This window comes from Dinoponera quadriceps, unplaced genomic scaffold, assembly GCF_001313825.1.
Source record: "Dinoponera quadriceps isolate SergipeBrazil2010 unplaced genomic scaffold, ASM131382v1 scaffold5229, whole genome shotgun sequence".
Classification (NCBI taxonomy): domain Eukaryota; kingdom Metazoa; phylum Arthropoda; class Insecta; order Hymenoptera; family Formicidae; genus Dinoponera; species Dinoponera quadriceps.
This window is the reverse complement of record NW_014559163.1, coordinates 48,730-65,648: the sequence shown is the minus strand read 5'-3', so window position 1 is coordinate 65,648 and position 16,919 is coordinate 48,730. Positions and strand designations below refer to the sequence as shown.

Below are 16,919 nucleotides of genomic sequence, written 5' to 3'. Positions count from 1 at the left end.
TTTAATTCACTGTCTCAAAACGCCGGAAGATCAGAATTAACGTGGAGACACATCTATAACGGTCGAAGTCACGGTCAATTTCCTAGCGCGTGGGCTCGATGCAAATCGAGAAGCGTTCAATGACGTGTTAGCAAATATCTCGGAGAGCAGACTCGGCGACACTTCTTCAGTCTACTTCTCTGGTATCTCTTGTGAAGATTTCTCCCACCGATCACCGCAGGAGCAATTCTTCCGGACAATCACGAAGATGGGGTCGAGATTGTACCCACTTAAATTAGCGCTTTGGCGCAATTGCGCATCATGTGTGATGCAACGCGGCACAAATATCCCCGAGATATATTTTTACATTACGCGTCTAACACATAAAACCTCTCTAACGGATATGATTTTTGCGAAGAATACCAAATAAATGCGATTTTTCATATTCATGCGTCTATCATTCTATCCGTAGCAATATGCGTTTGTCTCGAAGATTTACAAGTAACATAGTGAACTAGCTTTATCAGCCAATGTACTTTCTTATATCATTATTTTTATTTCAATTGCATATGGAAATTAACGACGTATCTAGTCTACGAGATAATATGTCACTTTCTACCCGAAACTCCACGAATACTTGCAAGAAAGTTCACAAGTAAACGGGAACTTTCGCGGAACAGCAAAAACGAGTTTAAAATACGAAAGCCATGAAAATTTATACAGGTCATCGTCTTTCTTTAACCGACTCATCTCGTTAAAAAAGATCAATCGCTTTGTCGACTTTCTTATTAACGAGATTATCGATAAAATAGCTGTCATAAATATCATTGCCTTATACAAAGAAACTTACATCTCCGTTGCGTAAATTAATATTTAATTGTACAGTTATTTAAATAGAATGAGGTATAGTACAAAGCTAAATATAGTATCTTCATTTGAATTCTAAATATATTAACTTTTGCATTTTGAAAATGCGCTCCTCGTAGGAATGTGAAAGAGATACTTAACGAGAGATTTCGGGACGTCCCCGCTATGCAAATCAGTTATTTCCTGATATGGTATATTTGAATAAAACAAAATTCTCCGTATTGCTCGTGCCTCAGCCGGATATTGGCATAGTGGACTTCGAACTTGCCGTAATTCGCTTAAAATATCCTCGAATTGTAGCCGTAAAGTGATGCAAATTTGTCACGCGTTCCTAAATGCAATTTCTGAAATTTTACAGAACGAGGCATTGCAATCGCAAGTAAATATTGCATCCTTTGATCATAAGATTTTCGTCAGCAGTACTTGCGCTATTTAGGCACGATCCCATCTTGCCGGCCGGTTGTTCGGAAAAGTCGCGAATTAACATTCGTGAAGATGTAAGGCCTGCTTTCCGTAGGGCAGAGCACTCTTTGCAGTATTCCCGGCAAGCCCACTTCCGTCTTGTTTCCGACCGGCTCCAACATATTGTTCCATAAAAGGTTAGCACCTGAAATTAAAAAAAAAAGAAAAAAATAGTACATTACTCTTTGCCATTGCTTGGTTATTTTCGCAAAAGAATATCTCGCTAACGACGACTAGTGTGACGTTCTCTTTCACCGTGACTCTTGTTGACACCGTCTAAGGAACGTTTAATGATTTGTCTTGACCATACAACGCTGCTAATGAAGGTGTGAGCGCACACACATTGACAATGCGAGCCAGCTGCTAGGGACCGACGATCATTTTATTGTCCGCGAATGCGTCGCTCGGCCCATTCGTTTATTTTTAACTGTGTAAACCGGTGAACAATTGTTAATTGACGCAAACTAGCTGACCTTCGCTCGAATACATCTATCGCTAAGGATGTCTTGTTGCATAACGACATACTTCCTAAATATAATATTTATCGCTATGCTTCTGTCGGAACATTAATTCATGCATTCATAAATACATAATTACGTGTCTCTGACATGATTAACAGAGTATATTACGCCGGTTCGCAAATGAAACATTTTCACGCGCAATATCGGTAGGAGTAATTTCGTTTTTCTCTAATAATTGCGACTCAATTGTTGCAAAATGTAAAAGCAATTTTAATTTTCACGACTATTGATATTTATTCTATATAATATTGAGTATATGCTGCAGAGATAATAGCAAATTATGCAAATACAGTTTGCGAATTCTAATAATATTTCATATTTTGATGAAAGGACTGATGTTTTCGAGTAGAAAATAATTTTATCGAACTTTTCCTCGTGCGTTCGATACGGTAACATCGTTGTCCCTGGTAGCACGCAATCATCCAAACTTTCCTTCTGCTATCAACAGGCGTCAATCAAGCGATAACAGTAAACGACAGTCGATAATGTCACTTGCTGTTATCTATTATAGAATTTCGTAATAAATACTTTTCTTGTAAACATTCAATATAAACGCGGTGTATGTTTCTCACCGAGTGCGTGCCCTTTCTGACTAAAATGGAAACAGTCGTACGTAACCAGGCTGGAGTCGATCGGCGGCGCGCCAGTAGGATCTGCATTAGGTGCATTGAATAATTTAACAAACGGCTGCAAAACCACCGTGAAATCCGGAGAATCGTCGTATCTAAAAGAAAGGAACGATGTTTCGTCTCGACCGAGTGTTGCGAAGGATAGGAAATTGTCACGATCGAATTGAACGACAAAATGTACCTTCCTGAGTAGATTAATGCTTCGGCAGCCTGTTGATAGAGCTGCGACATTTTCGAAGCGGCGATTTCCGATCGACCATCTTTGTGCATGCAAGCACAGTAAAGAGGATGCAATATATTGCACATGGCACTTCGCGTCACCCTAACCGAGACCGTGACATCTGCCGAAAAATAAATGATCGTACCACTCGTTCGGTTTGGCCTACAAGATTAATTAAACGAGCTGGAATCACCTATGGCTGGAACCAGATTGACCAGCGTACGGGGCAAAGTGATTCTTAAAAAATCGAGCGTTTTCCGTAGATGCAGGGCGTAACGCATCGGCGAGAAGTATTCCGGGTTGTAACATTGCGCCGAACAGACGTCGTTAGCCCCAAATAGAATCGTGATGAGCTGGAAAATAAAAAGGATCGTTTCTATTTTTCTTTTTTCACCGGGAGGAATTCACGACGAAGGAGATAAGAAGAGTCTAATTGTTACCTTCCATTGCTTTTTCGCGTTTATCTTTGGGTCACTCTTGATCCTCCGCACCAAGATTCTCGCTTGTTGCAACGCGTCCTCGGTAGCAGCGACTGGGAAGGCGACGTTCAGTCTCGCTGCGGTCGAGATAAATTCACCCGTCCCTGTAGCGTACCCGGTTAACCTTGGATTAAACACCTGAGCGACATATATCAATTATCCGAGTATAGTAACTCGTCCTTCCTGCTGAACGTAACACGACAGAAAACCGTTGCAACATCGATAGAAGAATGTTGAGAACGACGATACATACCTTTAAAATATTGGGCAGTGTTAAGAATCGTCTCCAGTTAGCCTGACCTCCGACGCACCAGCTGACCCCGCGTGCCTCGATGAAAGTTCCGACAGCGAATTCCTCCAATGCACCGCTCCCAGCGACCAAGGAATCACCGAGACCACCGATTACGTCGATGTCGCCTGGTCTTAGACGATGAACGCTGTCCGGTGTCGACAGCGATCTGTGAGAAAAGAGCGGATACATTTTCTGAGATTCAAAAATCGAACTTAATCCTCTTTGATATTTTTAAAACCTATCGGGGAAAATTTCCACACAAACGAGGAAATTGTTATTTGGACGTGAAAATTCTTTTAATTACGAGGAATATTGAGAGAACGAGACCTGGTCGAATTATACCTGGCGGAATGCACGTTGCAAGGAAATGGAACGCTATCGGAAATTATCGGCTGCCTTCGTACATTATAGACCGTCGGATATGATATTCCAGTTTCATCCACCTTGTTCTGGAAATTATGAAATTTCAATGAACCCTCCTCCTCCTTGAGGCATAACGACTCTTCATGTACAGCTTTTTGACGGGACATTTAAGGCGGTGTCGATTAGCGCGCTTTACAAACGACACACGTTTACACTCTTGCTTTCTTCCATTTGCATTCCATCGCGTCGCGCGACTTAAATACCGACGCATATAAATAATTTCACCGCCGCCGAAAAAGACATGAACTGCCTTAAACATTTGATTAAATGGTTCGTAGTTTCTGTCCCGTCAAGCTTTCGGAAACGTTATAAATATTTTCTATCGTCTGTTTTACTATGTTCGTATATTCGATCATCATATCTAACTTATGATCGATCAATAAAAAAATATAGAAAAATTTTTCGTCGTTAGTTCCGCGGACAGCTGTTTTTGAATATTTATGAGAAGAGGGGTGTTTATCGGAAAGCACACACAAAGGATGCATCGATATTACCAGCCCATAAGAGCATTTTAAAGCTGTCTTGACAAGGTTCTACCGCAGGCCAACGAGGCCGGCGAAAAGAAACGCCTTTCTCCGATTGCTCAGAATGCAAAGTACTCTTCTTTTCGAGCTGTGCGCACCTTCCGGTTTCACGAGATGTTGTAATATCATTCTTGACGTCATTATTCAGCTTTTTTATCGATCCACCGAAAAACTCGTCGGTTGAGCAATCGAATTAACGAGTGATCAAAACGCTAAGAAAGAGATAAATAATTTCAATGCCCACAACTTACCCTCCCCGATTGTATTATGTTACGCATAAAGTCCATAAAGAAGGAACAGTCAGCCAGATGGAGAGCAACGATGACTAGAAACAAATGAACGACACTCATGACTCGCGCGAGCGTTAGCAGCGAGCGTTACGGAAATTGACGGCCCTTTCTCGATTTAAGTGCGGTCAGTCGCTGATCATTCCATGTTGGAAGATTACGTTCGCTCCTCGACGTGGTTGAATGAGACTTCCGGCCGCCATCGACGCGGGTCCTCCAACACGGATGTTCTCCACGGTAGGCCTTCCGAGTCTTCGACCAGAGAGAACTGCAAACTTTGACGGACACTGGTCGTTACTTGAGCATACGAGAGGACCGTTTTGATGGAGCAGATTCTCATTTATTTCACGGTGTAAATCTGTGGCGACAGAGTCGTTCGGTTAATTTTGCTGATAATCCCGTTTGAGCAATGTAGTTACTTATTTGCATTTTCCAACTTCTTTTTTCGACTTTAAGACATACAATCTTGTATCTTTACTGTAAATGGTATCGACGGATCTCACTCTTAAATTGACCAGGGAATAATGTTTCCGCATAATTTGCTCATAAAGAAAATGAAAAATGAAGGAGTCAACAAAGACTTTGAAAGTGTCGCCTCAGGAAATCCCCTTTAAGATATGAAAGACGGACTTTCGCTAGTGTCCAAGTTCACGTCCCAGCTCCGCTAGGCATTTTCATAAATCATGCGTAATATCTTTAGAAAATGCGATTTGTCGCATGTTGTGCGAAAAAATACAGAATATTCAAGTACACATTAGGGGACGTTTTTAGCACGTAAGTAAGAAAAATATACAAGCAGGTCTATAAAATCGTTATTTATAAAAATTAATCTCATTTTTTTCAATTATGTAATTATGTCGCGTTCCTTCACGGCTTATATATATAAATGTGCGATAAAAATATATAATACCTTGTTCACCAATGATCTGTAATTCCGCATTGTTACAATCGAGGAATGGCGTCAACTTGACGCCGTATAATTCCTTGTTAAAAACACTGAGGAACTTTCCATCGTAATTAAATCTTTTGCACTATATAGTCCCGCTATAATTTCGGTAGAAATGCAATCAAATCGTTATGTTAGTTTTTAAATTTTTTTCTACACAGACAATCGGCAAGTCATTAAACACTCATCCAAGCACTGAACTGTCGCTCAATTGTTCCTGATGGATTGTTTTCGAAACAATTCAAAACCAGATTTGCAACGATTTGCACGTAAATAGCATCTAGAGACCGATTCGCCTCACCGGCACTACCAGATGACAGCTCTAAACATGAATGAAACGGGTCGAAGAGAGACGCCTTCGAGCTCATCGATGTGACCCCCACTTTTACGATGAACATGTTCAAGATACCCGCGCATTCTTTCGTATTCCTATGCGGTAGTTGTTGAGGAAGTACGTGAGTAAGAGTGATGGTGCTACGAGACGGTGTTACGACAAACGGCATAGTTTCTTATATTAACATCCGCTTGCACCATTTGCGCGTACTCCTCCCGATATTTACTAAAAATCGTATGATTATTTCTTGGAAATTACATTGAATATGCCATACTTTCGCATGACTCGCAAATTAACTATACTTTATAGAGTGAAATTATTATTTCCCATCTCTAAGCTCAAGTTCCGCTCTATTAAAAATTGACAAATACATTATAGCGTTTTGATTATATATAAATAACTATGGCACTCTGTTTAAATACGGCATTATCGCACTACAGTTGACTGATTTACTTCTCTTTCTCCCTCGTCAAATAAGTATTCTTCACAAGGACGACTTATTTCGCTGAAGGTCTACTTGAGAATTTTGCAATGTAGCCAAATAAGGCCTTTCCGGAGTCGGACAAAGAAACCTCTCAAAGAGATCCTGCCAGTATGTCGTTTTAATGCCAACTGGTTCGAATAAATTATTCCACAACCCGTTTGCAACTGCAAGAAAAACGTATTTGTTCAAAATTGAATTAAAGATTTTCTCGTTGTTAAATATAGTTTTCCGTATTTCCCAAGTAAAAGAAAACATCGAATTTACATCGAGCATTAGCTTTCTGACTGAGGTGAAAACAATCTCTACTGAAATATGTCGTATCGGCATATCCATCGGAAGCGAGTGGCATGATTAAACCTAATGTAACAGCCTGAGTTACGACTGCAAAGTCGTCCCTCTGGAATTCAGGATAAATAGAGATTTCCATGTCTAACTCTTGCCATCTGAAATGTATTTAAAATTTTTTCATTGATGCATATACATATCTTTCACTATCGATAATTTTTGTGAAATGTTTCAAAAACGAGTAAAAATTAAAAGATTGAGAGAATTTTTCATACAAGTTATTTAATAAAAGTATTATTTGTATTGTTATATACTGACCGTCTCATAATCTTATAATATTCTGGTAGAAAACTTTGATATCTAAGGCCAAACATGCAAGAACATTCGAAATCCGTCGCAAGATCACATGTAAAAGATGGTCTACCCTTACGACTGTCAATTAAAACTTTCAAATGTGGCGGCGGAATCAGCGACACTAAAGTTCGTGGCAAGTTATCTCTCAATGTCGTCAAAGCTTGAAGCAAATCGGCTTTGTGTTTATCGAGAAGTGACCAAGGTGAAGAATCCCAACATATATTGGTGCAAAAGTCGTTATCTCCGATCATCAACGAGATTAACTGCAAACCAGATTGTTGTTATTAACATTTAATTGCCAGGAACTAATTACACTGGTCAACAAGGTTTCAGTGGCAAAACCTACATTTTCTGTTTTCCCGTTGACTTTGTTTTTCATGTCTGGCATTCAAAAACTCGTCATTTTTGTATCTGTTGCGACCAAACTCATCTTACAATGTAAAAGTGATATGAACCCATCTCAAGATGTAAAAGTGACGTGGGAAAAAAAATGCCAAACCATCTCGCGATGTAAAAATGATGTGAAAAAGTATACTTTAAGCCCATCTCACGATGTAAAAGTGATTGGAGGAAAATAGATACTTTTATTAAAAATCAGGTCCTGCTAAATATTTCAATAACAAAAAGTTGTACATGCTACAGAGTTTTGATATTTTTATATTCAGTGAATGAAAATGATTAAGAACCACCTCATTTGGTTCATCTTACTAAACATTTTTACTTGTTGACTAGTGTTGATAACGCGGTATTTTCGATGCACACAACGACGACAGCTTATTGTGAGTGGAAAATTTTTTAAGTGCTAAAAAAGTTGCAAGGACTAGTAATTATATTGTTGCGCAGAAAGAAGAAAGTGAAATTTAAAGTTTTGTAAAAGAAGCAGCAATCGATTACAAAGCAACAGCATATGTTATTTCCATTGCCTCATCTTATAAATATAACTAGGTCTATCGAATGTAACAAACCTTCCAATGCTTCTCCACATCTATTCTCGGGTCGTTTTTTATTCTTTTGACCAACGTTTCTGCCATATAAGGCATATCATCGGACATAGCACCGCTTTCAGCGACATTCAATTGCGATGCATTATGAGTCGTCAACGAATCCCCCAGTGCATAGCCTATCAAATTGTGGTTGAATTCCTGTATATTGAACATTTTTAAGTGACTCATTGACGCATACACACACACATACACACTGTCGTTTAATTTCATAATTATTGCTTGACGAATACCAGATCAGTATTACCCGATTACGAAATACATTCGTATCTTCTTTTTCTTTCTACCATCATGTGCATCAGATTTAACAAATTGGGTAAGAGTATGTTCGAAAGTAATATAGTACAAACACTGCTCCAAATAAGAGTCGTTTCTCATAAATGTCGATGAATACGCAAGCTGAGTGGAGTCATACATGCACGACATAAAAAAAGATATAAATTAAATTAATGCATCTCATTCTCAATCATTACTCGCTTATCACGTTCTATTAATTCAGAAAGTCCAGGAGTTTTGGATAATATCGATTGCCTTGTTGCTAAATTATTTTTAGGATATGACGTTAATAGCGCGAGATACATGAGCTAAAGATTACGCAAGAGAAAAGATGATTCCATGAGAAAAAAATGATGAATGGTTCGACCTTTAAGATGTTTGGAAGAGTCACATATTGTCTCCATGTGCCTTGACCTCCGCCAAGCGCGGTAACTCCTCTATTTTCTACTATTATTTGAAACAGGTTGTTCGCGAAAATCCCAGCTCCAGCCGTCAGCGAGTCGCCCATCGCGGCAATGACATCGATATCGCCCGGCCTTAATTTATGTACCGAATCCGGTACTTCTTGCGACCTGCCGCCTGAAATATTCACCGCTGAAATATATTCTGCATGTACATACAATATCACCGGCCTTACCGGTTACGTTACAAGGAAATGGGACATGGTCGGGAACAATTTGCTGCGTTGTTTGTGCATCTCTCGCTATTTGGAGGTTTCTTCCACCTTCTGTTCCTGTTTTGCCTGCAAAATCAACAAATGTCATAGCATACTAAGGAAAGAATGCAGTGAATGATATAAGCGTCTCGTCATTTGAAGGATAAAGTTTCATTTTTTACGCCGTAAAATCGCGCGTTAAAGAGTAACAATTCTTGTTCGAGTTGAATGCATTTAAGTAGGAAAGCGAGGAGGAGGTGAAATCAAATGAAAAAATACCACTTTACGAAATAAAGCAAAAGTTAGGAATAATGTGAACCAAGATGTAATTCGATACGTACGTTCAATTATATCGGCTGGAACAATGAATTATGCAGAGAAGAGCAAATAATGAGGTAGGAAGAAACTGCGAAGACGCGTGTTACATTCGTTTATCGCACGGGAGAGAAAATCATTTCTTCTAGAGAACGTTTAATAATAGAGGCATATATTACTCTTTTTTTTTCTTTTATCAAGATACTTTGTGAACAAATGCAACGTACAAAAGTTTGGTCATTACATTTATCGTAAGACAAAAAGAAACAATAATAAAATGATGCAAAAGAGAAATAAAGGAAAATCACGAGAAAGTATATATATCTTACAAGATCGTATATACCACCACATCTGCAAGAAGATCTATAAGAATTAAAAGAAGGTAAAATAAATATCTATAAAAAAATTAATAAATCATGTTTTTAAGCCTTGTGGCTTATTATCGCGCGATGTCGTGGCTTACATCACAAGATGGATTTGGTCGCAACAGACTATATAAAAATGACGAATTTTTAAATATCAGACATGAAAAACAAAGTCAACACAAAATATAGGTTTTGCCACCGAAATCTTGTTGACCAATGTAATTAGTTCCTAGTAATTAAATGTTAATAACAACAATCTGGTTTGCAGTTAATCTCGTGGCTCGTATTTTTCTGCGCTTTAAAAAATCATCAACATTGTGACTCATTTTAAACCGCGCAATTCACTTTTGAACGAATTCGAACGAAATTCCAATATAATTAGCAGCCTCTTTATATGATATTTGTGGGCTTTTCGAATACAAAAACACACCGCTACAAATATACTTCTAATACACTTCACTCATCTCGGATTACGTCCGTCCGCATCGAATACGAAACGTCACGAGAACATATATCACATGACAAAGTGGACGATGCCCGTCTCTACTAAACTCGTCAGAATCCAGTCACTTACAGGACTGTATGATGTGGTGTACACACTCTTGTGGAATTGATTCTATAGTAAAAGGGGGTGAGAGAGAGAGAGAGAGAGCAATCTTAAATATTATTTATGAGTTCTTAAAAAAATCGTACAAGGCTCGACTTATATTTTTCTTCCTTGAGTTTAAATTACTAGCTACTGATGTATCCAATAGCAGCAATAATGGCTTGAAAATTAGAGTAGATACCGATTGGTATCGACCTTCTTGTCGGAATGCTTGCGGTAAGTGAACGGAACTAATAAAATGAACAATCAGTGAACAATAATGGATGAAAAAACACAATTCATACCTACTAGTTCAACAAGATAAAATATATTAATTATGTCGCAGATGCACATATGTAACGTACACGCCATGAAACGTTACAAAATCATTGTTATAGTTCACATTAGATAAATATACGAATAATTAATTTTTTGGGAGACTTGTTGACATTTTTTAATGAAGAAAGATCGAACAGAATGATCCTCGCTTTTGTATACTTCACTCTGTTAATTATACATACCGAAGATGTCGAAAGTCCAATCACGAAAAGCGCGGATTAACAATATATTAAAAGGTGAGTCAAGGGCGGTTTTCTCGGTCGATTGCACCTCCGCGCACAGGTGCAACAGGATGCAATAAAGTTGCCATCGTTTCCACATTGTTTTTCTGAAGAAACGAACGAAACACGAGTATAGGAGGAGGCACCTATGTTCACACTCCGAACTGAAACTTGGAGCTTCACTAAGGAGACGTACTTTGCCGCTCGAGATCGAGGTAATCAATGATACCTGGCGAAACCCAACTTACAAAGAAGACTCATATATACCGACGACCTTGATCGGCCTGCCCGACAACTCCGACGATCAGCCAAGGTAGCTGCCGCCGCGACCATGTAAGAACAGTGAACCGTGATTTTTTCTGCAAGATAAAAATCGTAACGAAAATGTGTCGAACGAACTCTTTACTCGTAGTCCGCGATTTCGACAAATATTTTTAATCGCGTTAGAATTAAATATGCTCTCTCTCTCCCTTGGATCGTTAACGCAGACGTTACTGGATTTGCATACAACGCGAACGTATTTTATTATTCTTCAAATCAAACAACATTCCTCTAGGAAATGCACGCTCATGCATGTAAAACAAATCTGCGAGCTGTATCCCTTTGTGTTGCAATTCGATTAAAATCTATCGATCATTTGCACACTCCCGATTGTACGAACTTGTAAAGCTACATCGACGAATGAAGATTTCAATGTTTTTCAATTATTTGATAGTTTGAGTACTGGTTCATTTCCACGTATCGCCTATATTTATTTATTTATATTTATTCATATTTTTCTTTATATTTATATAATATATAGTCGTTTACCAAATGCATCAAATCGTATTGAAACAATGAAAAAATTCAGTAAGCAGTAGAAATGAAAAAAAATTTAATTTTCGCTTTTGTTATCCATATTTTATATCTGACGACAAGATCAGAATACATACAGTAATACGTGTCAAAATGCATTTCATAATTGTGACATCAAGTTGATAAGAACCATTCGTTTCTCTTTATGAGAATAAAAGCGTTCTTTCGTTTATACTCGTGTGGCTTAACTTGATCGCAAACACGAAACGATTTATTTTCACACGCACGTACGAACACGTCGCGATCTTTTCTCTCTCAACTTTATAAAATAAATAAAATAAAATATAAAATAAATTCGGGAATCAAATTGATTCTGAATATAATACGAGTGATAAGTAGAAATTAATGTACTTCTTTGATGAAGATTGCCAGAATAAATATCCTGTGAATAATCAAACACTCTAAATAAGTCGTCATTTCGATCATTATAATCTTCTGGAAATGGTTTGAATTGAATTTGAACGGATTGAGCTCTCCGTCGACCAAGGAAAACAGACTGTTCGAGATCAAGTATACCTGACATCATTACTAAAGATATTCAATTTCTCGAATGTATGTATAATCTAGTCAGCAATCTCGCGGCTGTAAAAACGAGAGAAGCATTTGAGGAATAACGAACCGCGATTGTAAAGAATGAAATATTGGCGTAATTAGCATAAATATTACTTTTTTTCCTTTTTTATCTTTAAATATTACTTGAAATTATCGATTTGTACAGTACAACATTCGTATCCACTCTACGTAATCAGTCACGAAAAGGTTGCAATACTTTTTATTGTGGAATACATTCCGTGTCTAATTTGTTTTTATTAATTCTCAGGAGATACATTTTCCTATTGGATACGAGATGCATTGCAAAATTGATCGAAAAAAAGTGTCGCAACTTTATTGTCACTAACCACATACGTGTTGTTATATAATGACGTTAATGTGATAAATGCAATAAATTTGTTCGTTTACTTTCACTAAAAATGCATTTGTACCTACTCTTTGTGTATTACTGTCTGCCGGAGAAGACAAAGTTGAATGAAATTATCCGCGCCAGTTTAAACGCTTACCTTCTGCTGCATTTCCGTTGCAACTGCGTCACTTGCAAGATTTGCCGCGAGAACGCGACAGCCACAAAAGTGCGATCGAAGCCGTTGTTATCGACATTACTGCGGAGATTATTGTGAGACCGTCGGTTCATAGCAGCGAACGGATTTATCCAATCGTATTGAATGGTTTCACTATTACAGTAGCGTCCATTTTATTCCGCTCAAATTGTTTATCTTCCTGCATCTGAAATTGTGACGTATATATCTTCCGAGTATTTCCACGTAGAATATCGAAGGGAATCAATAGTGCAACGATTAAACGCTTTCAAATCAGATGTTATGATTAATTTACGTTACTCTCTCTCTCTCTCTCTCTCTTATGATTATCGCGATTTGATTATTCATAGAAAGTTTCATCGGTCTTGTATCGGTCTTCGCGGTTACTTCAAATCTGCGAGGAGAATTCACAAAGTCTCTCTGTTTGTTTAAAATGTTGCAAGATTATATTGAAATGAGTACTATCAAGTGTGTACTATCAGTGAGGCGTTGCGCATAAAAGATAAATGGCTTCCCACGTTGCAATATTATTATGAGGTCTTGCTAGCAATAATGCGCACTCAATTGTGTAACCGATAACTTTCGATTAGTCAGCCCCTTTATAATCGCCACACTTGGCGATACCCTGGAACCGACGCAAGATTTGTTATGTCGTTCGTTCGACAATAAGTATTCAGAGAAAAGGAGATATTGGGAAAACATACGAAACTCCCCTCTCTGCGTTGAACGCGCGAATGAAAGGACGGTCGATTAGCCGGGGGTGTTTTAAAAGCGGGCGTGAGGGGCCGGCTTTAACATTTAGGAGACTTCGCTCATCTATTTTCAGCGACGGTACCTCTCTCGTTGGGCATCGATCGTCGGCTTTTTCCGCGGCTAAGACGCATATAAGGAGTTGAAACCGGAGGATGCGAGTTAGGTGAAAGAAAGAGGAGGTAGGAGGGAAGAGAAATTCTTTCTCTCTCTCAGGCAGCGCGGCAGAACGAGAGGAGGGTTGCCAGAGGTCAAGGTTGAGGCGAGTGACTTCTGTCTCTCTTTAGTTTTCTCCTCCGGTCCGCAGATTACTCAATTTTGCTTTCTAAGCAGACTGATCAAACTTTTCATCGAAATCACACGCAACGTCGGTATGCGCCCAAAATTAATCGTAAACCCCGATTCGGAAAAATTTGAAGACATTTTTAAGCATTTAACAACGATTACACAGCGAAATGCACGGATTTGTAAGAAAATTCGAAGGACATAGAATCTTTTTTTAACGTCACGGCGAGTGACCAGCCGAGATTCCTCGCGTTATCTTCTCGAAATTCTATCCCGAGAGAGATAACGAAATTCCGTTGGTATCAACATTCAATGTTACACAATGATAGGCATGCGCGCGCTTGAGAATACCTTTAAACAGATACTCATCGTAGATAAAACTTCCTTTTTTTCAGCCGTCTTTGACAAATTTCGTTGTCGCGCTCAAGTTTCAATGATCCAATAGCTTTTGTTACATCGGATTACAACAATTTGTGCTTAGATGACAAAAGCGAACACGTGATGTGCATATGACGACATTGTCGCATACATACGCACTGTAATTTCACTTTAAAATTTTGTTATTGTGAAAGAAGCTAATTGCATAAACAAGTATGTACCGATATATTCTTCTAACAATGCTTCTTGGCATTATCCGTTCTATTGTGATGCAAAATGAATGCTTGACAATGCGAAATGTATATTACGTTGAAAACTACGCGTCGGTTGAGGGTTATTATATAACGTTATTCGCGTCAGTAAAATTATGTAGCTAAACGAAATTTGACGCGCGCGCGTCAAACGCGATCGCTACGAATGATAAAACACGTATCGTTGACACGTGTCTCTTGTATGATGATTATGACGCTATAATACATCAAAGGGAATTGATCGTACGTATCGGTTGCAATACGATCGATGCCTAAGAGATGGATATAGTCAGCTAATTTACTCGTAAAAATCGCAGCGTAAAAACAATTGTCTGATTAGAAAAATAGAATATTTCGAAAGCGAACGTCGATTATGCGATGTCGATATCGTAATAGGTTACAGATTCCACTGCGTTGACAGATCAGGGCCGAGTTCATTTCGGATCAAAGAATTTCCTGTAAACAGCATTGGACTCAAGCGCAATTCAACTGCAACTGTCTGATCGAAATAGCACGATTACTAAATCTTCAACTTGTAAGCTGATAATGCTAAATTTCTTTCTTCCAGCCCCCTCGAAATTAGACGCGTCCATTAGATGCTCCACATAATGATGTCATCGGTGTATATGAAAAAAAACACGCTTTAAAGTATCTGCTATGGTAAACGAAAAAGATCTGCGCGTTCTTCTCGACGAGGAATGGATGAAAGAAAGGAAGTGTTTTCTTACAAAAAGACGAGTGGAAAAAATTCATAGATACACCACGGTGACTTTTATCGCGCGGAGTAATTCCTTATCATAGCATGAAATACGTGTCAGCAGCACGAATTCCCGTCTATCATATTTCCATAAGAAAGAAGAATTTCCAATAATCAACAACGATGAAAGCGATGAAAATTATACCTATTAGGCATCCTATTCGTGGAATGTCGGGCATAATAACGGTTCAATGAACCCGCGAACGATATTGATCTGATCCTCGAGTACAAGGGACGTCTACGAGCAACTCGGCGCACGTTGACGGGACAGATATCGTGATTCGGTACATCGATCAAAAGATAAGAGTTATTGAAAAATTCGAAATAGCGTGACACAATCAAAACGATGATTTGAGAAAGTTTATCAACAGGAAGCACTCTTGAGATTGACAGATATAACGAGAATATATTGTTGCTTCTTGATATATCGAAGAATATTGTTTTGAAATGTCCTCACATTTCATTACGTTCCTCTTATTCCGAAAAGAGCAAACAAGAATAACCCTTGATAAAAGATACGAACGTATCACTGTTAAAATATTGGCTTCTCGGCCATCGGCAAACGAGGTAACTTAATTTACAGGCAAAGTCGAGAAGGAAAACTTCGTGTCTACATATTGTCTTTCTTTCATTTGAAATGGAATTATCCTTCCACGTGTAATACGATAAGATGGGTAATGTATATTCCGATTTAACGGTATTACAACATCGTGGCTTATTATAGACTTTGTCGCGTCATCAACGGCAAACGATACGGCGTGTTTTTGTAAAAGAGAAAAAAATATTTCTTCGTGACACTCGACGCATGATAGCTCCTTCTCGCTAAATCCCGTCATACGTTCAGAAATTTATCGTCACATGGCCTGATGTCACCCTCGTGTAATACAAATATGAGATAAAAATTACGTCCCTCTTCTTCAGCCCGGCGAAAAACAACGTGTGTCTCGTCTGTGGTGCGTATGTAGCTGGTGGATTACAAAACGCCTCGAGTTCATAGCAGCCCCTAATCTCGCAGGTTATCGTACAAGTGCAAACGACTAGTATTTTTGCATAGTACATCACAGAAAAAGTCTCGTCAAGTCTTGGGTCTGCCTGCCGATGAATTTGCAACGTTAATTTACCGTGCACTTGGTTGACCAATCGAATTTAAGCGATTGCACTCTCAATAATTATCTTTATCTCGAATACCGCTCGTCATGCGTTGATTATCACTACTGTCAACTTAATCGCGAATGAATCAGTTTTACTTTCACGAAGAGTGACTCTTGACGTCACTAGGAAGTGGAATGATCGACAATATTGACTGTGTGTTACAACACATTGCGAACGTGTTGCGTCATGTTTCTCCAGAAGGAATGTCACACAAATAATTACGTGAAAAAACAAATTGTTAACACTTCTCATAGGGTTTCTCGTGCTGTTCGTTGTTCCCCGCAAATTCATACCTTTATTTTTGTCACATGCGAGATCCTGAATAATGCAAATCTAACGGTTGCATTTTTTGAAGAGACCTTTGCGAGCTTCTCTACATTTCTATCAGTATGAAAGGGCAGACGATATTAGAAATTTGTTTAATCCGCTGTCAGAAACGTCGAATCATCTTGACATCACACCACATCTGCCAAATCCCCTCTTCCGAGACTCTATCGTCAACGTTGGGCGATATATAAAAGTGTGACCACGATTTCCTCACGCTCACAGTGCA

The 16,919-nt window shown here is 38.7% G+C and overlaps 2 protein-coding genes across 3 annotated transcripts; both read right to left on the bottom strand.

The window, feature by feature from the left end:
* Positions 1-830: 830 nt before the first annotated feature.
* Positions 831-5,678, bottom strand: LOC106750229 (phospholipase B1, membrane-associated-like). Its single transcript, XM_014630421.1, has 10 exons — positions 5,594-5,678; positions 4,648-4,958; positions 3,792-3,898; positions 3,411-3,615; positions 3,119-3,295; positions 2,872-3,031; positions 2,640-2,799; positions 2,402-2,553; positions 1,270-1,453; positions 831-1,190 (listed from the first exon to the last, which is right to left on the bottom strand). Exons 2-9 carry the CDS (start codon positions 4,744-4,746, stop codon positions 1,275-1,277), a joined length of 1,239 nt encoding a protein of 412 aa, XP_014485907.1. The 5' UTR covers positions 4,747-4,958; positions 5,594-5,678; the 3' UTR covers positions 831-1,190; positions 1,270-1,274.
* Positions 5,679-6,104: 426 nt separating this feature from the next.
* Positions 6,105-11,071, bottom strand: LOC106750228 (phospholipase B1, membrane-associated-like). Of its 2 annotated transcripts, XM_014630419.1 has the most exons (8): positions 10,806-11,071; positions 9,001-9,105; positions 8,731-8,957; positions 8,052-8,228; positions 7,051-7,349; positions 6,712-6,890; positions 6,417-6,611; positions 6,105-6,188 (listed from the first exon to the last, which is right to left on the bottom strand). In XM_014630419.1, the coding sequence occupies exons 1-7, from the start codon at positions 10,942-10,944 to the stop codon at positions 6,448-6,450; spliced, it is 1,290 nt and encodes a 429-aa protein (XP_014485905.1). In that variant the 5' UTR covers positions 10,945-11,071; the 3' UTR covers positions 6,105-6,188; positions 6,417-6,447. The 2 variants fall into 2 exon arrangements, with proteins under 2 accessions (XP_014485905.1, XP_014485906.1); XM_014630420.1 differs by lacking the exon at positions 6,105-6,188 and having other exon boundaries at positions 6,427-6,611; positions 8,731-8,942.
* Between the last annotated feature and the right edge of the window lie 5,848 nt (positions 11,072-16,919).

Excerpts from the sequence above, each read along its gene's own strand:
- LOC106750228 (XM_014630419.1), bottom strand. The coding sequence starts at position 10,944 with ATGTGGAAACGATGGCAACTTTATTGCATCCTGTTGCACCTGTGCGCG. Across the intron at positions 9,106-10,805 it reads TTGGACTTTCGACATCTTCG|GCAAAACAGGAACAGAAGGT; the intron begins GTATGTATAATT and ends TTGATTTTGCAG. Across the intron at positions 8,958-9,000 it reads ATTTCCTTGTAACGTAACCG|CGGTGAATATTTCAGGCGGC; the intron begins GTAAGGCCGGTG and ends AATATATTTCAG.
- LOC106750229 (XM_014630421.1), bottom strand. The coding sequence starts at position 4,746 with ATGAGTGTCGTTCATTTGTTTCTAGTCATCGTTGCTCTCCATCTGGCT. Across the intron at positions 3,899-4,647 it reads ACATAATACAATCGGGGAGG|AACAAGGTGGATGAAACTGG; the intron begins GTAAGTTGTGGG and ends CATAATTTCCAG. Across the intron at positions 3,616-3,791 it reads TGCAACGTGCATTCCGCCAG|ATCGCTGTCGACACCGGACA; the intron begins GTATAATTCGAC and ends CTTTTCTCACAG.